This window comes from Leopardus geoffroyi, chromosome X (genome assembly GCF_018350155.1).
Source record: "Leopardus geoffroyi isolate Oge1 chromosome X, O.geoffroyi_Oge1_pat1.0, whole genome shotgun sequence".
NCBI lineage: Eukaryota > Metazoa > Chordata > Mammalia > Carnivora > Felidae > Leopardus > Leopardus geoffroyi.
In genome coordinates, this window is record NC_059343.1 from 36,631,486 (window position 1) to 36,653,193 (window position 21,708).

General features: G+C 39.1%; 1 protein-coding gene across 19 annotated transcripts in view; it reads right to left on the reverse strand.

Moving 5' to 3' along the window:
* Positions 1–21,708, reverse strand: part of CASK (calcium/calmodulin dependent serine protein kinase) — a 358,135-nt gene that overhangs the window by 42,430 nt on the left and 293,997 nt on the right. For all 19 annotated transcript variants that reach the window (XM_045471860.1, XM_045471852.1, XM_045471865.1 and 16 more), the window contains 3 exons: positions 19,648–19,728; positions 11,057–11,245; positions 3,331–3,409 (listed from right to left, as the gene is read on the reverse strand). In XM_045471860.1, coding sequence (XP_045327816.1) covers positions 3,331–3,409; positions 11,057–11,245; positions 19,648–19,728 — 349 coding nt within the window. The remainder of the gene's footprint in view (positions 1–3,330; positions 3,410–11,056; positions 11,246–19,647; positions 19,729–21,708) is intronic.

Genomic DNA, 21,708 nt, shown 5'->3' on the forward strand with positions numbered 1-21,708 from the left:
AGAGCTCTACGGGTAGGAATTGAAAAACACTACTATGATAGTGAGATATGTCAGCAATTACTGATAGGTCAGGTAGACAAAAAACTAGTCAAGAAATAGAAGATGTGAAGAAAACAATTAATAGCCCCAAGCCAATCATCATATAGAGAACTTTCCATGCAACAGTTAAAGAACAAACCTTCTTAACTACACATGGACCTTTACAAAACTGATTAAAGTCCTATGCCATAAGGTAAGTCTCAAGAAACCTCAAAGAAATGGTGTCATACAGACCATACTCTCTGACCATGGTGCAATTAAGTTAGAAGTAAATTATAGAAAGATACATAGAAAATCTTAGATGTGGTATGTAAAAAAACACTCCTAAATAACTGTGGGTCAATGAAAGATACCATAATAGGAATTTAAGAGTACTTAAAACTGAATTACAATAAAAATTCTTCAGATCAAAACTGGTGGAATACAGATAAATGAGTACTTAAGGGTAGAGTTTACACTCAAATGCATATATTAGAAATAAACACTGGGATAAATGAACTAAGCATCTAATTAGGAAAGTTAGATACAACCAATAAGAAGTAGAATGAAGGAGAGAAATAGAAATCAGGTCATAAAACAATGAAATAGGAAACAAACATACAACAGAGAGAATGAACAGAACCCCAAGTGGGTTTTTGAACAAAACCCTGGCAAAGTCAATTAAGGGAAAAAAGACAAGGCACAAATAAACAATTTTAGTACTAAACAAGGGGACATAATTACAGGGATGGCAGGGAATAAGAAGCTTAGTGAAATAATTTTTAAAATTTTTTAAGGAAAATGTAATTTACCAAACTCACTCAAGATACAGAAAGCCCGAATGCCTGAATAACCGTTAAAGAAACTGAAGCAGTTGTTAAAAAAAAAAAAAAAAGAAAAAAGAAATCTTTCCTAAAGAAACCCAAATCCAAAACCAAACGCCAGGCCTTGATAGTTTTATAGGTAAGTTCTACCAAACTTTAAAGGTACAAATCATTCCAATATTATACAAAGTCTTTCAGAGAAGTCATCAAGGGAGAAGGCTCTCCAAGTCATTTTATGAAGTAATGTAACTTTGAAATTAAAACCATACAGAGAAAGACCAGAAAGGAAAACTAATTACAGCCCAGTCTCACTCATAATTGCAAATACAAAAATCATAAACAAAACATTACTTTACAGGATCCAGCAGCACATACAAAAAAAAAAAAATAACATACAATGACTAAGTTGGGTTTATCTGAGAAGTGCAAAAGGGCTTTATCATAAGAAAATCTTTAAAAGTCATTTACTACATTAATAGATAAAAGAAAAAAAAACAAATGATCATCTCAGCAGATGAAGCGCATTTGATAAAATTCAAACCCAATCATAATGAAATGGTTCAGCAACTAAGAATATAAGAGAACTTCCTCAGCCCTAATAGAAGGCATCTACTAAAATCTACAGTAAATGTTATTCTTCATGGGAAACATTGGAAAGCTACCTTTCAAAAACAAGAATAGGACCAGGATGTCCACTACACCAGTTTTTTTTGAATTAAAAATTTTTTTTAATATTTATTTACTTTTGAGAGACAGATACAGAGCATGAACATGGGAGGGGCCGAGAGAGGGAGACACAGAATCTGAAGCAGGCTCCAGGCTCCAAGCTGTCAGCACAGAGCCCAACATGAGCTCGGACCCATGAACTGTGAAATCATGACCTGAGCCGAAGCTGGACACTTCACTGACTGAGCCACCAAGGGGCCCCCCCACTTCTTTTTTTTTTTTTTAAAGTTTTGTTTATTTATTTGGTGGGGGGGATGAGGGGCAGAGAGAGAGGGAGAGCGAGAATCCCAAGCAAGCCCTATGCTGTCAGCACAGAGCCGGATATGGGGCTCGATCCCCTGAACTGTGAGATCATGACTTGAGCCGAAATCAAGAGTCGGACACTTAACCAACTGAGCCACCCAGGCACTCTGCTGTACATCACTTCTTTTTTAAACATTTCTTTAATGTTTATTTATTAATTATTGAAAGACAGAGAGAGACAGGGTGTGAGCAGGGGAGGGGCAGAGAGAGAGGGAGACACAGAATCCAAAGCAGGCTCCAGGCTGTCAGCTGTCAGCACAGAGCCCAACGTGGGGCTCGAACTCACGGACCGTGAGGTCATGCCCTGAGCCGAAGTCAGACGCTCAACCGACCGATCCACCCACGCGCCCCTGCTGTACACCACTTCTATCAGAGATGGTAGGTCCCAGTCACACAGTAATACAAGGAAAAGAGATTACAGAAACAGTAATGTTGTGACTGTACTGAATTTATAGCTAATTATTACAAATAATAAACAGAAAATTCATCCTGGAGTCTAAAACCAATTCTCCTGTGTGAGCAGTGTCTACTCACGTAGCCTACAATGATTCCCCTGAAGCCAGCAGTAGTGCCAGGCATCATCTGTGTACACAGTGGTCGTTTCTAAAGAGGATGGGAAGGCACTGAAATGCTTACAGTGTTACTTCTTGCTCTCGGGGGGGGGGGGGGTTAAGGAAAAAGCAAAGAGGTGCTAAGGACAAACAGAACCTGATCTCAAAGAAAGGAAGCCTAATTTTTTGCAAAGGAGAATAATTTTTGGATCAGCCTCTAAATACTAGCACATATAACTCAGCCCTTTCAGAAAGGAGGCTAAAGCTGCATGTCCAAATCTTGCCTTCCCTTTTCTCAAAAACACCTTTACTGCAGGCCTCAATGAATTCCTTTCTCAGAATGACTGCAATTACTGAAGTATTAAAAACTTAATCTAGATATGATATCTCTTATTTTACCATTGAAGTTTTATATTATTATTTATCAAACTCTACTTTCCTAATTTAGAAATGGTGTATCTCATTCCTGAGTAAATTTAAGAGAGCAATTCTTGAATTGCCATTCTATATATACAAACAAATATGAATGAATGAATGAATGAATGAATGTATGTATGTATGTCCCAGAATAGATGCCTTCCATGTATCCTGGGGCCAGGTATGATACTTTGCTTTATCCCCCAGGGTCTTTCCTAAGTCAGGATCCAAACAGTGATTCAGAGATATTCCGGCAACAGAACTATAATATGCCCTCCCTGCCTTATCCACAGGCTGGAGTATGCAGAGATGAATATGAACAAATGGAGGCCAATGGTGATAAAAACCAAAGACAGATAACTTAAATAGATCATTTATGGGGACCACAGATTAAACAGATCTTTTATATGGATCACACACAAAAAAATACTTTCTCCACTAGGCTGCAGGAAAAAAGGTTAGGGAGGGAAAGAATCACATACAGAACTTACCTTGCCTGTGAATCATGCCCCCGTGCATAATTCTTGCAACAATACAATGATTTAACTCATTCATTTTTAAAGTGATTCCCTGTAAAAAGTTAAGTAAAATAGAATTACCATTCCTTTTTATGTGGTTTCACTGTAGATAATTTTATTTATAAAAGTTAGGAAAACATTCAAGAAAATTTGGAAAATGAAGGAAAAAACCACCAACAAAAATGTTGTTTTTGGTATTTTGATTGCTATAATAATAGTAATACATATATTTTATTTTGTGATTTTAGTTTTCTACTTATAATTATTTTCCATGTTGCTAGTCATTTTTAAAAGCTTTTCAATAAAAGCAATGTATAATTGACACACAAGGTGTACAATTTGAGAGGTTTGACATATGTATACATATGTGAAACCATTACTATACTGAGTATATATATATATATATATAATGGTTATGGGATATATATATATATATATATATATATATATATATATATACATACATATACACACACACACACACACTCATTACTATGCTGAGGAGTGTGTGTGTGTGTGTGTGTGTGTGTGTGTGTGTATATATGATGGAGTGTATATATATATATATACCTCACCCCTAAAAGTTTCCTTGTGCCCATATATCTATATATATACACATATAGATATATCTAGATATATCTATACATATGTATAACCATCACCCCTAAAACTTTCCTTGTGCCCACTGATAATCTACTCCCATCCTTGTACTCCTTATCCCTACTCTATGGTCCCTCATACTGTATGCACTCTTTTTTGTTGCTTTTCAAAAATTCACAATGTGAGATTCAGTCATATTGTTGTATGTATCAATAGTTCAATCTTTGTCTTTGCTGAATATTCCGTTGTATGGATATGTCATTTTGTTTATCCATTCATGGACAGAATTTTTTCCCTAGCTTTTGGCTATTAGAAGTGAGCTGTAGCCCTAGGTTAGTCTCCAGTTGGTCATGATGTATTCTTCTTTTGTTAAGGTATGAATTTGTTTAGAATTTTTGCGTCTATATTCATGAGGGATACCAGTCTGTAGTTTTCTTGTAATGTCTTTATCTGGTTTTGGTATCAGGATAAAAATGGTAGCCACCTAATTATAACGATGATGATGATGATGATGATGATGATTTGGGGAGAATCCCTTCCTTTTCAATATTTTGGGGAAAATTTGTGTAGAATTGGTATTACTTCTTTATCATATGTTTGGTAGATTTTACCAGTAATGCCATCTTGGAGTTTTCTTCGAGGAATGGTTTTTAACTACAAATTCAATTTTTAAATAAAGTAGGGCAATTCAGTGTATTCCTTCTTAAGTGAGCTTTGGGGTGTTTCGGTCTTCTACGGAATTGGTCCATTTCATCTAAGTTGTTGAATTTCTTGTCATAAAGTTGTTTATAAGATTTCCGTAATTTTTTTTTGTCTGTAGATTCTGTAATAATGTCACTTTTTTTATGCATGATATTGGTAATTAGTGTCTTCTTTTTCCTGATCAGTCTGATCTTCTCAAAGAAATAGCTTGTTTTATTGATTTTTCTCTATGCTGTTTTCTATTTAACATCCACTTCGATCTTTACTATTTCTTTTCTTTCACCCACTTTGGATTTAGTTTGTTCTTTTTCAAAAAAATTAATTTGAGAGAGAGAGAGAGAGAGAGAGAGAGAGAGAGAGAGAGAGAGAGAGAGAGAGAAAATGAATCCCAAGCAGGCTCTGCACTGTCAGCATGGAGCCCGATGTAGGGCTCAAACTCACGAACTGTGAGATCATGACCTGAGCTGAAACCAAGAGCCTGTCACTTAACCAACTGAGTCACCCAGGTGCCCCTAATTTGCTCTTTTTTGTTCTAGTTTCTTAAGGTAGAAGCTGAGGTCATTTAAGATACTTCTTTTCTAATATAGGTGTTTAGTGCTACACATTTCTCTGTAAGTACAGAGTTAGCAACATCCCAGAAATTCTGGTATGTTGTTTCATTTTCATTCACTTCAAAATACTTTTTAATTTCCCTTTTGATTTTTCCTTTGATCCATGGGTCATTTAGAATTGTGTTATTTAGTTTTCAAATGCTTGGGGAGTTTTCCAGAAGTCTTTCTGTTATTCATTTCAAATTTAATCACAGTGTGGTCTGAGAATTATACTTTGATATTAATATAGCTACTCCAGCTTCCTTTTGATTAATGACATCATAATAGAGCTTCTTACATTCTTTCACTTCGAAACTATTTGTCTTTATGTATAAAGCATTTCTTGCAGGCAATACATAATTGGGTCTGCCCCACCCCCCGCCCCATCTGAGAATCTTTGCTTCTTAAGTTGGGCAATTTAGACTATTTGCATTTCACAGGATTATTGATTCAGTCAGGTATAAATATATCTTCTTGATATTTAATTTCTATTTGTTCCATCTGTTCCATGTTCCCTTTTTCCTCTTTTTCTGCCTTCTTTTGGATTAGCTTATTTTTATTCTATTTTCTCTCTCGTGTTGTCTGACTAGCTATAATTCGGTTTTGTTGTTTTAGTGGTTGCTTTAGGGTTTATGGTGTACATCTTTAACTTTTCACAGTCCATCTTCAGTGATATTATACAATATCACATATAGTATGAGAACTTTTTAACAGTATACTTCTACTTCCTTTCTCCTGACCTTTGTGCTGTTATACATTTTACTTTTACATATAATAACCCCCAAACATGGTGCCTTTATTTTTGCTTAAACTGCTAATTATCTTTTAAAGAGATTTAAACAATAAGGATGTCCTTTGACATTTCTTATCCTGTAGGTCTAATGAATTCTTTCAGTTGTGGTATGTCTGAAAATGGTTTTGGTTTGCCCTTAGTTTCTGAAACATACCTTTGCTGGGTTTAGAATCCTACGTTGAGCAATTTTGTTTTTTCTTTCAGTACTTTAAAGACACTGATCTTCTCAATTGTATTGTTTCTGGTAAGTCTGATGCCATCCTTATCTTTGTTTAACATTTCTTTTTTATCTCTGTTTTCAAGATCTTCTATTTATTATGGTTTCTTAAACCGTTTGATTAAGATGTACCTTGATGTGGTTTTCTTCAGGTTTCTTGGGTTTGGGGTTCATTGTGGTCTTGCGCCTGCAGATTTATAGTTTTCATCAAGCTTGGAATATTCTCATCCATTATTTCTTCAAATATCCTTTCTTCCTCACTCTCTCCTCCTTCATAGAGTCAAATTAGCCATATGTTAGGCTGCCTGAAGTTGTCCCAGAGCTCAGTGATGCCTTTTCCATTAAAAAAAAATTCTTTTTCTGTGTTTCATTTTGGATAGTTTCTATTGCTATGTTTTGAGTTCACTAATCTTTTCTTCTCAAATGTCTAATCTGCCATTAATCCTATAGTGTATTTTTCTGCTAATTCTAGTATCTTTGTCAGTTCTGTTTTGATTGATTATTCTCCACTTATAGGTCCCATTTCCCCCCTTCTCTACCTGCCTAGTAATCTTTGACTCAATGCCAGACATTGTGAATTTTATCTTGCTGCATGCTAGATGTTTTTTATTCCTATAAATATTCTTAGGCTTTGTTCTGGGATATAGTTCAGTTACTTGGGTCAATTAGTTTGATCTTTTGGGTCTTGCTTTCATGATTTGTTAGGCAGGTCTTGAGAAATTCTGAACCTAGGGCTAATTATTCCTCATTACTGAGACAAGATCTTCCTGAGCACTCCATACAATGTACCATGAATTCATATTTCCAGTCCAGCTGGTGGTTAACAGGCAGTGAGTGTTGGGTACTGTTCCCTCTAATCCTCTTGGATGGTTTTTCCTTGGTTCTGGGTAGTTTCCTTTCATAAATGTACTAATCATAACTTAAACAAATACTTCAGGGGAATCATCTACAGATCTCTGGAGTTCTCTCTCTGTGCAGCTCTCTCCTCTTCAGTCCTCTGTCCTATAAACTTTAGGTGCCTAGGTCTCCTCGGATTCTCAGCTCTGTCTCCTCAATTCAGGGTGTCTGCATACTCTGCCTCAGTTCTCCCTTTCTGTGTTGTGGCCTGGAAACTCCCTCAAGTCAGTAAGGTCGGGAAATCATAAGGCTCACCCCATTTGCTTCCTGTTTCTTAGGGATCATTATCCTTTGTTGCCTGATGTCCAATGTCTTGAAAACAGTTCTTTCATGTAATTTTTGTCTGTTTTTAAATTTTTTTTTGGTTATTTCAGGTGAGAGGGTAAATCTGGTCCTTGTTACTCCACCTTGGCCAGAAGCAGAAGCTCCACATATTTAATGCCAGACTACTAGTCTATGGAGATTACTTTTTGTTTTCCCATTATTCTCTATTATAAGATAAACTTTCATAAGCATATTTTTTTGGTACTAGACCTGGCTGATCCTAAAAGTCACATGGGGACCTTTTAAATAATACTGCCTTTTAAATTCACTCTTTGGATTTAGATTAAGGAAGTCTGGAATGGAGCCCAGAAATCTATATTTTTAACAAGCTCCCTTGGTGAAAACTGGTCTTGAATTTAAAATGATTAAGGGTAGGAGGACTATCTTATCTTCTTCTTTGGAGAATAACACTCTGTTGGAAAACATATTTGAGGCTTTATAATTTAGATTCTGAATTTGTACAATTCCACAGAATATAACTTTGCTTGGTTCCTACTTTGCAGTTCTTAGAAGTGGTGGGCAAGCAATGTGAAGAACTGGTATATCAAATGTTTCTAGTCCCAACATTCAACTGTAATGTTCAAGTTTCATTTCCAACTTGGATATTCATTAAGCATGTATGGTTACCAAGAGAGGTGCTCCTGGAAGAATGTTATAAGTTAATATGTAACTCAAATCTAATTTCATAAGGGAAATGATAGTATGATGGGGGTTCCATCCTTGAAATGAATAAATTAATGTATTCTTTCAACCAACATTACCATGATCCTGTTATGTGGCAGGCACTCTGTTAGGCACATAATGAATGAGACTATTCATCAGTGAATATACAATAGTGGTGAGACAGACAGGGTCTCTCATGATTAGGGGACCAAGTAGAGTTAACAACATTTATTATTTTGCCTGCCCCAAACCTTTCTTTGCAGAGAGGAACTGACTCATCTCTCTGTTCGCAAGTTCCCAAATTCCAGGGAAGGGATTGGTCCACCTGGGCTGGGTGCCTACTCGTGAACCTACACCAGCTTGGGGTAGACTCCTGGCCTTTCCTTGTTTACATAAGCCTTTCCCCTGTTGTCTAAGCTAGTTCAAGTTTGGTCTTTATCACCTGCAACTAAGGGAGTCTCAATCGACTGAAAAGTAATTTCAAGGAGAGTTTCAAATGGGAAAACAAGAGCGTAATGGGAGTGTATCACCCTTTCAGGGTGAATCTAGCATAGTTGGACACATTATAGAAGGTCCAAAAAGCAAAAAAGATCACATAGGTATATGCTGCACAGTAATATAATGCTTTTGATAAGAAAATTAAGCAAGCAAATGAAGCTGTATTAAGTGTAACAGGTTTGTACTCCACTGTTGAGAATATCTATTTTACATAAAATAATTCCCATTTTTTATGGCAACCAGCCAAAAGGAGAATACACACCTTCACTAGGATCAAAGAACAGAGAAGGGCTTCTTTAAGGAGACTCTTGGTGAGACTCAAGGCCATTTTATGCTTCCTGAAAAAACTAACTCAGGGATACTCTTACTCAGCCTATGTTTTTAGGTAGTCAGCCACCATACAAAAGATCAAACAGATGTCATTGGGCTGCTTTGGAACATGATGATCACAAGACACCTAGACCTCCTTCTTCTGGTCCCTTCCTTCTTCCTGTCTGCTTTGTGTGGCTGAACATCACCCCTTCTTCCTGCCTCTCTGTCACAGCCTTCGCTCTTCTATAGCTCTCTCGTAACTGTTGTTCAACAAACTGTGCTAAACTGCATATTTACCCGTTTAACGTCAGTAGCCCCGTGGAAAGTAAGTTCTGGGAAGGGGCTGTGTCTTATCTGCCACTACATCACTGGCATCCAATACAGTGATCTTCACATAGTAGGCACTTAATAAACATTTGCTAAATGGGTGAATGACTATATAAAATGAATAAATGGATATTAGACTTCTGGAGCTGGGTGGGATCTTGGGGGTCATTTGGCCAAGTATGCTTTTGGCAATAATTGCTAAGCAAACTATGAACAAACTTGAAGTGATTTGCCCAAGGCACCCAAAAGCTGTTACTGCCTGGGCCTTAAGCCAAAGGGTTGTTTGGACAGCACCAAAAAGGGGTGAAGTGACTGGCATGTCCCGGGCCTGCTGCAAGCACTGGGATAATACAGGAAAAGCGGCAAAGATCACTAAGTGAGAATTACAACTGGAGACATCTAGAGTTAAGGGCTCTCTGGAAATTGCAGTCACAGAATCACTGTTTGGTAGCTCTTCCTTTAACCTGCAAAGCAACTGGGCAACTTTCTTAAGTAGGGAATTTGTTTTTCTATATCCCAATATCCCTTTTCTATGCTCTGAGGAAAAGATGAACGTGTAAGTTTGAATGCCTTTTCTCCGCCCCCTCCCCCCCAAAGATAGGATTCCTCTCCAAAACATGGAACTTTTCCAATAGTCCTTATCTCAGTGGGTGGCATCATTGTCCATCTGGTTGTGAAAACCTAAAGCTTAAGGGACATCCTTGGTGACTGCTTCTCCTTCAGTCCCCATTGGCAATCTGTCATCCAGGTCTATTGATTTTACTCTTTTTGTTAAATCTGTTCACTTCCTTCCATTTGGTATCTGTGCCTCTAGCCCCCGGTTCCATCCACTCTCCCCAGTCCTGAGGCAGTCACCTCTCCACTGGCCTCTCTACAACCTGTCTCGCCCTTCTCCTCTGCTAATCCATTCTCCACAGGGAGTCTTTCTAAACTGAAAATCTGGTCTTCTCTCCCTGCCTGAAACTCTCCAACAGCCTCCCACTATCTCTGATATAAAGAACAGAATCCTTAATGTGTCCTTCAACACTGGTGTGTCCTATTCTGGCCACGCACCGTTGTCTACACTCGAGCCGTGGTGCCTTCTTTCCATTCTCAAACTATGGTATGAGCCTTTCTGACTACTGGGCTTCCACACATGTTCCATGGTTTGCCTGGATGGTCTCACTCTGCCCTCCCACCCCAGGCCCTGTTTTGTTCGGTTGACACCAAGGAGCCTTTCCTTGATCTTCCCCATCTATGAAGATTCTGTGAGAACGAGGCAGGTTCAGCATTAATCTTATCCTGATGCTGTTCCTGCATGCTGAGAACATGAATTTGTATTAAATATGTAGATGTGGATGGAAGGAATGTTATTTTAGCCACATCACTCGATTCTTTGAATGCCTTCCAAAGTAGCCTTCCTCTGATTTTCTTGAAGGCAAAAGATCTTATAAAAGATCTTTTCACAATGTCATTAGACATTCACTTTTTCAACCTCAATATTTCAAATTGTGCCCCAGAGGTTTTTTGCTGGAGTAACAGACCAGGTATGTTGTTCTTTGGCGAAGCACAAGAGTGTCTGTGGAAGGACAGGTGGGAAGAGGCCTTGGGCATGGGGTCAGGTGGAACAACTCTGGGTGTGGGTTTGGAGGCGGTAGTGTAGGAGCTAGAAATGGATGGCTTTAAAACTACCCCTGCCCTCCTTTCCTCCCTACCTCCTGGTAGTGTAGATTGAGGTGGGGTGCCCTAACTCGGGCTGGGATTTTAAAGTCTAGAAGACTTTCTTTTCCTACTTACCATGGGCTCATCTGTGTTCTTTTGGAACTGGACCAGGCGGACTCTGGTCACATTCTCCATATCCATATCTCCGTTTGCACTTTCTGGAGAATCACCATTTAAATAGGGAGAGGTGGGAGGAGGCGTGACCCTCAATGCCTCATCGCTGTAAACTTCATGTGCCACTACGTCATGAGTCTGAAGTAAGGCCTGGTATTTGGTGAAGAAAGTAAAATATTAGTAACAGTCCTAGTTCGGCAGAAATGTGTTATTTCAAATAAAGACTGACGTGACGCAATTCCAAACAACTGAGTAGAAAGAATCATCTGTAAACAGAGGTGGCAAATTTGGGCTAGGGCTTAAAATGGAAACAAATTTAAAAAGACACAAAGCAATAATTGGTGTATTGACCAAATGTCTTTCCGGATGGCATTATCCAATAACTCCTTTATATAACCCAAAGGATGAAGATGATTTATAACACGTGACTTTGTCAAAAAAAAAAAAAAATGAAAACACACACAAGTGTACCTGAAAAAAATGTAATTTTCCAAATAACACATATGATGTGGAGCTCAAGTCTAAATCTATGCAATGCTTTTATTATTTTGATTTTCTAGAGCACTTGCCCAAATGAAAAATAAGTTGATAGTTCTTATTATGAATGTTTTTGCAAAGCCTTTAAACACAGAAAAAGTGATTTCCTTGTATTGATATCTGCATATGTCATCTCGGTGAAACTGGATAATAAAAATCCCTTTTTTCCCCCCTAGAAAAGGATAATCTTCCATTTTCTGTACTTTTTGTGTCCTCATAAAAACGTTTTTAATGACCATGAATATTTGAACATTTCTACTTCAAAGAGAATTTTACGGCTGAATGTCAGTATGTTTGGAGCTTTACACAGATTGTATTTTCTTGTGTGCTAACTATAAACTTGGTTCTATTTTAATCTGTGATCTGTGTGGTAATGAAATATCCGGAGATAATGAAATGCAATTATAATGGCTTTAAAAGTATAACCCTTAGCATCTCAAATTAAGTTATTTAATTAAAAAGCTTATGAAAGTCATGACTTGGCTATTTTAATTTGAAAGGCATGCAGACAAAGCAAAAATAAAAAGGTAACAATGCAGTAAAATCGTAAAGAAGGTGGTATTGATCTGTCATCAACAGAACGTATGCTTGGAGTAAGGTATGCATTTGGGTTTCTTTTAAAAAATTTTTTTTAAATGTTTATTTATTTTTGAGGGAGAGAGACAGAGAGTGAGCAGGGGAGGGGCGGAGAGAGAGGGAGGCACAGAATCCGAAGCAGGCTCCAGGCTCTGAGCTGTCAGCACAGAGCCCAATGTTGGGCTTGAACTCACGAACCGTGAGACCATGACCTGAGCTGAAGTCGGACACTTAACTGACCGAGCCACCCAGGCACCCCTGCATGTGGGTTTCTAATGGAAATGGCAGATTGTTCCAAGATCTCAGAGGGCTGGTCTAAACTAGGGTATGGGTGAGAGGCACTAAGCAGTGCATAGCTTGACCTTGGCTTCCTGACCACTGCCCCGACTACACCGTGCACTGGTACCCCAGGCCCAAGTGTGGTCGTTGTGCTATGTGGGCAAATCCCTCTTTTCCCAGGTTAATTGTGGCCACTTAAGAGACTAATAGTTAGGGAAGAAAGCAAAAATCACTAATAGACAAACTGAAAAACTTCATCTTCTAATATTAGGTTCATCATATCAACTATAGATGTATCTTCCATAATTAGTGAATTTTAAAAAAACAATGCTGTGTATGACTGACTCCAGGATATATAGCCTGGTAAATAGAGAACAAAGCTTTCATCAGGAGAATGTGCTACATGGTTGGAGAAAGTGTTTATGCTGCTCTTTGCAAATGATTTCTATTCATCCTTTTAAATCACACAAGCAAACACTTGTATTTAGTGTATTTGCAAATGATTTCTATTCATCTTTTTAAATCACACAAGCAAACACTTGTATTTAGCATATTTAGGGAAGGAGAAGTTTCACAATCACAAAATAATGTCCAAATAGAACTTTAATTGAAGAATACTCAAATTATGTCACCAAATAAGGTCATACTTGCTATGAACCACGATTTGCCACTGTAAAGACTGCCACCACAAAATAAAACTCACCCTAAAGTTCTAGTGTATATGTAAACAGAGAAAAAGGGGCCCCTTATAGATTGCCATTAAAAAAAGAATATGCAAAATAAAATAATAGGGTGGTCTAAGTTCGAATATTTTTCTTCAAATAGGTTATACGGTATAATCGAGGAACTGGCAGTTACTAAGCTGAAATAGCTGTTATTTTTAATTACCTAAGAATTGTGTAATAGGAAAGAAATCCCTTCACTTTTTGTACTGTAGGAAGGTCATGGACAAGACAGCTAACAACTTCAGACTACGGTGGAAAAAAGTCTACTTTAAAATGAGTAGGAAAAATATGGATTTTATGTTTGAAGAGTGGTTCCTCTGGCTTCTTAATTACAAATTACACAATGGACCACTTAATAATAAAAATATCATGATAACCTAAAGTGATGTTTTTAAAAGTTCGCTTAACTGACTGAGCCACACAAACACCCTACCACCTAAGGTGATTTTAATCACCTTGGTTTTTGGGAAAGTAGGATACAAATTTGCTTTTAAAATCTGTTCTAGATCCTATTTCTTTAAAAAAAAAAAAAAAAGCATTAACTTCATTAACTTTCTAGTCTATTAATATTTGTCTTTATCCTTAAATGTTTTGTATTTTTAACAACTGCAATAAGCAAATGATCCAGTCTGTTGTAAAAAAGTCTTTTAGATGGAATAACCGAAAAAGGGATTAGATGTGATTTTTTATCATGACCTCTAAAGATAGAATACAGACTTTAAAAAATAATTTACATCTATTCCTTTTTATTCTTTAATTAGTGAAAATATTCACAAGTATCTGTATTTTTATTTAATTAATTTATTTTTAAGATTTATTTATCTTTGAGAGGGAACGCAGAGTGCAAGTGGGGAAAGGGCAGAGAGAAAGGGGGATAGTAGATCTGAAGTGGGCTTTGAGCTGTCAGCACAGAGCCTAACGCGGGGTCGAACTCATGAACCATGAGATCATGACCTGAGATGAAGTCAGATGCTCAACCGACCAAGTCACCCAGGCACCCCACAAGTATCTGTATTTTTAAGTGTCAGGTAATTCAATGTTAAACACTTATGTCTTAATGATCAGAAAGCAAAGAAAAAACCAGATAACTGAATAAATGTGAAATTATAACTATGCTAAGAATAACTCCAAAACCTTGGTATAATAAAAACACATTACAAGTATTAAAGTATTTCCCTTTAAGCTATTAATATTTCCTTAAAAATACCAAGATTTGGGGCTCCTGGGTGGCTCAGTTGGTTTAGCGTCTGACTTCGGCTCAGGTCATGATTTCGCGATTCATGGGTTGGAGCCCCGCGTCGGGCTCTGTGCTAACAGCTCAGAGCCTGGAGGCTGCTTCAGATTCTGTGTCTCCTTCTCTCTCTGCCCCTCCCCCACTCACGCTCTGTTTCTCTCAAAAATAAATATAAAAAAAAAATAAAAAAAAACACAAGATTTTGAAACCATGAGTTAAAATTTTTTTTTTTTAATGTTTATTTATTTTTGAGACAGAGAGAGACAGAGCATGAACAGGGGAGGGGCAGAGAGAGAGGGAGACACAGAATCCGAAACAGGCTCCAGGCTCTGAGCTGTCAGCACAGAGCCCGACGAGGGGCTCGAACTCACGGACCGTGGGATCATGACCTGAGCCGAAGTCGGACGCCTAACCGACCAAGCCACCCAGGCGCCCTGAAACCATGACTTTAAAATGCTTACAAGACAAAAAAGCTCCAGCAGTACAAGTTTATTTAACATAGTATATATAGCTCAGAACTCTATTTCTCACATGGGATATTATCTAAACATATGCTTATTTGGGAATAACCAGGGAGCTCAAGTTATGTTTATAGGAAAATGGGTCCTCATTACAGGTCAAACATCTTTGACAGCATGAGCTCTGGAGCCAGCAAGATCTGGGTTTTGAACTTCAGCGAGGCTGCTTACTAGGTGAGCGACCTCAAGCAAGCCTCGTTACCTTTCTAGGGCACAATTTCCTGTCTGAACTGTAAAATGGGGTTAGCCATACTCCCTCACATCCCAACCATCAGCAAGTCCTGTCCTGTCTAACCATCTCCACTGATGAATCCCAGTCTGCCCATTTTCCACCAGCCCCTCCTTCTCCAAGCCCCTACCACCACTCACACAGGCTCCCAACTGGCCTCCCTCTTTTAACTCTCATCCCCACCAGAATCCATTTTCTGCATGTCAGCCGCAGGGATCTTTCAAGTGTGGATCTGATCACATTTTCCTGCTTGCAGTCACTCAGTACTGCCCTACCGCAATCAGGAGAAAATCCAGACTCCTTACCACGGCCTGGAAGACCCTAACTTGGCCTGGCCTCTGCCAACCTCTCCTAGCTCTTCTTACACCATTATTTCCCTCATTTGCTATATCCCAGCCACGATAGCCTTACTTCTATACTTTGATCTTGCAAAGCTCCTTCCTGCTCTGGGCCTTTGCATTTACTCTTCCCCACGCTTGGGTGTTCAGAAAGCTGGTTCTTTCAGATAACAATTCTTAGCCCATGTATTAACTCCTCAGAGGGGCTTTCCCCTGACTGCCTGAAGTACCTCCCACTTTACTATCACCTCTGCCCCACTATCCTTTCTTTTTCTTCATAGTTATTATCATGATATGAAATTATCTTGTTAGTTTAAGTTAATTTTTTTAACGTTTATTTATTTTTGAGACAGAGAGAGACAGAGCATGAACGGGGGCGGGGGTCAGAGAGAGAGGGAGACACAGAATCTGAAATAGGCTCCAGGCTCTGCGCTGTCAGCACAGAGCCCGATGCGGGCCTCGAACTCACGGACCGTGAGATCATGACCTGAGCCAAAGTCGGACGCTTAACCGACTGAGCCACCCAGGTGCCCCATCTTGTTAGTTTACTTGTTTACTGTATGTCTCCAGCCCACCTATCCATCCTGCACCCCATCCCCACTACAACAGACATTCCATGAGGGCAGGGACCTTGTTTGTCCTATTCACCACTGTCCTTAGTGCTGAGCTTGACGCCTGCACAAAGTAGGCATTTACATATTTGATGAATGAATGAAAATGTTTTTTCAGCATCTAGCTAGGTTTTCAGAAATTAAAAGATTTATTATTTTGAAAATGTTTGCTAATAGCAATGCATATATTAACTTCTCTCTGACTTCAGAAAAGCAAAATAAATCAAGGCCTCAAAGGTGAGTAAGTTGTGAGACATGGGGTTAATCTGACCTTTAATGATTTTGAAAAAACAAAACAAAACAACTTAACCTTTAAAAAAAGCTTATTTGGGGGCGCCTGGGTGGCGCAGTCGGTTAAGCGTCCGACTTCAGCCAGGTCACGATCTCGCGGTCCGTGAGTTCGAGCCCCGCGTCGGGCTCTGGGCTGATGGCTCAGAGCCTGGAGCCTGTTTCCGATTCTGTGTCTCCCTCTCTCTCTGCCCCTCCCCCGTTCATGCTCTGTCTCTCTCTGTCCCAAAAATAAATAAACGTTGAAAAAAAAAAATTAAAAAAAAAAAAAAAAAGCTTATTTGGGCATATGTTAATTTCTTTATTATTTGGCTTATGTCAAATCTGAAAGATCTACTGGTATCAAATGGTTCTAACTTCATTCTATTAATTTTTTAAAATTTTTGAAATTTTATGTATTGAGAGAGAGAGAGAGAGAGAGGGCATGGGAGGGGCAGAGAGAGAGAAAGAGAGAGAGAGAATCCCAAGCAGGCTCTGCACTGTCAGCATGGAGTCTGATGCGGGGCTCACAAACTGAGATCATGACCTGAGCTGAAGTCAAGAGTCAGACGCTTAACCCACTGAGCCACCCAGGTGCCCCTTGTTCTATGACTTGAACTGAGGTTACTTAGCAACTTATAGACAGACATGTCTGTTCAAAACCTACAGGTTTCTACCTATGAGAAGCACTTGCACAGCACAGGACAGTCCGTTGGGGCAAGGCTAACCAGTCTGCAAATGGGCAAGTTCGTAATCTATTCAATATTTTGCTGAGGACTTACTATGTACCCTACACATGATAAGACACCAGGGAGTAAACGACTAATATTCATTAGTGAGCATTTATTAGACATGAAGCATACATCAGGCACTGTGCTAAGCATGGTAATGTACACCTACGTAATTATTCCAACTCCGTGAGTTTGGCTCAGGGAGTCAGAATTCACAGGGCTACGGCATCAAGGCTGAACCCAGAGCTCTCACCACTTTTACACGACATAAGACATGATGTCACAAAAGGAGAATTAATCACGATCTGGGGAAACATGGCCTACATTTGTGAAACCATCAGGAACAATATTAAGGGTAATTAAGTCCTAATATTTGTGATCTCTCAAGCTTGAGGATACTACTAAGGTATGTATTCTCTTCATTTTCCTGGTCTATAAAACAGTTAATAACAACCATTAAATGAGATCACAAGTTCAGTGAGGACAACAAAGCTGAGCTGAGCTGTGCTCATTCATTGGTGAAGGGACCTGCTCTGGCAGGCCGGCATGTATTAGAATGTTCCCCAGGCGAACACAATCAAGTGCAGAAGGAATTACAGAAGAGAAAGGTCGATGCGGCCTGCAGAGGTGTTAGGAGAGATTTTGATGCCAGAGGCAGTATTTGAGCCGCGTCCTATGTTCACACACCGAAGTTGTAAGAATTCATTCACCTGCAGGTGCAGAACCTGATTTCCTGTCACTCACTGGAGAGAGCTGATGTCATAGGGGAATCAGGTGAAATATTCTCAAGGATTATACTTGACTTCAGCCTTCAATGCGTGGGTGGGAGAGTTAGGGTGGATATGGTAATTACTTCTAAGTGGTCACTTTGAGGAGAAATTTCTATTTCAATGGCTGTGCTAAAGTTTTAAAAACACTGTATCATAAAGTACCATGTACAGCAAAACTCACCTTAACTGATACACCTGTTATAGTGCTAATGTTACTTTAAAAGTATCACCTCAGGGGGACCTGGGTGGCTCAGTTGGTTAAGTGTCTAACTCTTGATTTTGGCTCAGGTCATGATCTCAGAGTTCATGAGATCGAGCCCTGCGTTGGGTTCCAAGCTGAGTGTGGAGCCTGCTTGGGATTTTCTCTCCTTCTCTCTGTCCCTCACCCACTTGCAATCTCTCTCCCCCAGTCTAAATAAACAAATAAATAAGTAAGTAAATAGTATCACCTCAATAGTAGTAATAAGAACATAGTCTGTTTTTTTAAAAACATTTTTTTTTAACGTTTGTTCATTTTTGAGAAAGAGAAGACAGAGCATGAATGGGGGAAGGTCAGAGAGAGAGGGAGGCACAGAATCCGAAACAGGCTCCAGGCTCTGAGCTGTCAGCACAGAGCCCGACGCGGGGCTTGAACTCACGGACCACGAGATCGTGACCTGAGCCGAAGTCGGCTGCTTAACCGACTGAGCCACCCAGACACCCCCCCCCTTTTTTTTTTTTTAAAGAACATAGTTATTAAGTCACATTTTCTCCCAAGGGGTAATCACCTGGATTTTCCACTCTCTGCATATATCCCACATATACTGATGTGGCTAATGTTTTTTTCTTAATTTCTTTAAGTTTTATTTATTTATTTAAATGATCCTTACCCCTAGCGTAGGGCTCAAACTCACAACCCCAAGATCAAGAGTCACATGCTCTACTGACTGAGCCACCCAGGTGCCCCTGATACGAATAATGTTTTTTTTTTTTTAATGTTTATTTATTTTTAAGAGAGAGAGAGAGAGAGAGAGCGAGCGAGCAGGGGAGGGGCAGAGAGAGGGAGACACAGAATCCAAAGCAGGCTCCAGGCTCTGAGCTGTCAGCACAGAGCCTGACGTGGGACTCAAACCCACAGACTGTGAGATTATGACCTGAGCCGAAGTCGGACGCTTAACTGACTGAGCCACCCAGGTGTCCCGATAATGTTTTAAAAATGTTATATTCAACATGAATTTCTATTTGTGATCATGCTTTTGAACTGAAGTTAAGTAGACAACTCTGGACCTACTTCCACAGAAAGGTATCTCCATCTATTTTGAGTTCTGTTTAACTGTTTAGCGTTATCATGACTGGCTAACTGCACATGCTGTCTCCACTTCCCATATGGTAGAAATGCCTGAAGAAAGTGCAAGAGTTCTGCATTGTCCAGAGATGGTATTCTTCCAATAAACCACCTAGGTTCAGAGAATTTTTTATTAGTGAAAACTGTCTCCAATTTGAGTTCTCTGTGGTTTAAGTAACAGAAACAGTTCCAGTGACTTAAGAACTGTCCAGGCAGGAAGCAAACCCCTTGTGTGATGACCACACAGTCCTTGAGGAGCTACCTCAGGAATGGCATCTTTAGGACTGGGACACAAAGTAAACAAAAAGGATCTTAACGTGTAACGACATATCTGATGGAGACGGCTATATTTTAGGAGATTAAAAACTTCTTCTGAAAGTGAGGTTTTAGTTGTACGGAAGTTTGTCACTCACCATGAAATGAGGTTGTGTTAAAATACGCTTTAGCTCCTTTGCGTCATTATTCTCAGGGTAACATGAAATTTCTTCCAATACCTAAAAAATAAGCAAGATGGCAATAGTATAAATAGGCTGCCAGCATTAGAAAATTGAGGATTCTTTTCAATGAAAAATTATGAATAGATTTTTATGGCAGGCAAAACAGTTAGTTTGGAAAAAACTCATCGCTGTATTAATAAAGATTATTAATATAAAAGGACTCTGTTGATGGTAATAAAAAATAAAACAAATCGCTATAATTTCTCTGACTACATTACCTAACTGTAACTGAAAAGGTTATTGAAAAATACAAAACAAAATGACATGTCCACTATACAGATTTACTACAGGTGTAAGTAACTTAATTAACTTAATGGGAAAATATGTCTACAAATCTTTTTCCAAACTCACTACCAAAATGAATCTGTAATAAAAGTTAATAGCAGCTTTTAAAAAATATTAACAAAACAGTCTTTCCTTTTAGAAAGATTAAAATGACACAGGATCAAATAAAAACCTTTTAAAAAAGAGAAACACTCAAGTTATCTTCCTTGCAGCCTGGCAGAATCAATGATATTCTCCACACTTATCAGAGAAAACCATGCCTCTGCCAATAGTTCCCAGGATTCACTGCCAGGGAATCCAAGAGTGCAGTTAAAAACAACAACAAGAACACAAAACTTGTCTTTCCATTCAAAAAGTTATCTTACCACCAGGATGCAGTCTATCCATGTACAGTTTGACTATGTGATGTGAGACCAGGGGCCTCTTTTTTTCCTGCCCACCCCCCCCCCCCCCGCCCCCAGAGTAAACCTGTTGTGGTTCTAACTTGTAGATGGTTGGGCTCACAGAGTAGTTAATTTTTTTTTAATGTTTATTTCTTTATTTTGAGAGAGACAGAGAGACAGAGAATCCCAAGCAGGCTCTACGCTGCCAGTGCGGAGCCCAATGCAGGGCTCGAACCCACAAACCATGAGATCATGACCTGAGCTGAAACCAAGAGTCAGACGCTAACTGACTGAGCCACCCAGGCGCCCCTCATAGAGTAGTTACACACACTGTAGTAAATTCCCAAAGTTGAGTCAATCAAAGACTGCTTCAACGGGACTGGGTGTCAGGGGGCACACAAGTCATCTGCCCAGAGGAATGTCTCACCTCACCTTGGAGAATCTAATACTGGGGCAGGAACGAACATTCAGAGGTCACTTAACCTAAGGCTTAGGTTTCACTGGCATACCTAAGTGCCACTCCATTACCTCCTCAGGGAAGAACAAAAAAGACCAAATACTACAGGATTCCTTTCTTATCTAAAGGAACCCTTGACAAGTGCTGGTTATGCTGTTCCTTTGTACTGTTTAATGCAGAAAAGCAGCTTCTCCTTGGTGCATTTTAGGCTTTGAGGATGAAACTGTGTGTTCTCTCTGGTCCCCTGCTATTCTCATAGTCTATCATTTTCCACAGCGAGGTGTGGTCTCCTAAGTCAGAGAGAAGCTCTCCTGGGCTGGTGCACTTGACCACATGTGCAGGCCCAGCAGCGCCCCCTTGGTCTTGTTGTGTTTAATCCCTTATGGATAGGGAATGGATTAGGTCTTTCGTGCCTTTCACTGAGTAGTCTCACTTTATAAAAATAGTTTTTTAAAGGGGAAATGCTAATTTGCATAAAGATTTTTATAACATCAAAAAGTGGAAGAAAAAACCCAGATGTCTAACAATGGAAGAATTGCTAATTCATTATAATTTAGTGATTGCAAAGAAGATTTATGCCATCATTAGAATTTGTATTTGTGAAGAACAATTATAAACACTGGAAAAATGATACTATGTCCGGTAAGAAAAGATACGCTTTGATTACAGCTATATAAAATGTATATGCAAACGGTAGTGATTGGAAGTATATACACAAAAGTGAAAATTACCGTGTTAGGGTGAAGGGATTATGGATGGATTTTTATTTATCCAAACTTTCTGCATTATCATGTTTCTATAATAAAAAAGTTGGGGCATCTGGCTGGCTTAGGCAGTAGGGGGTGCAACTCG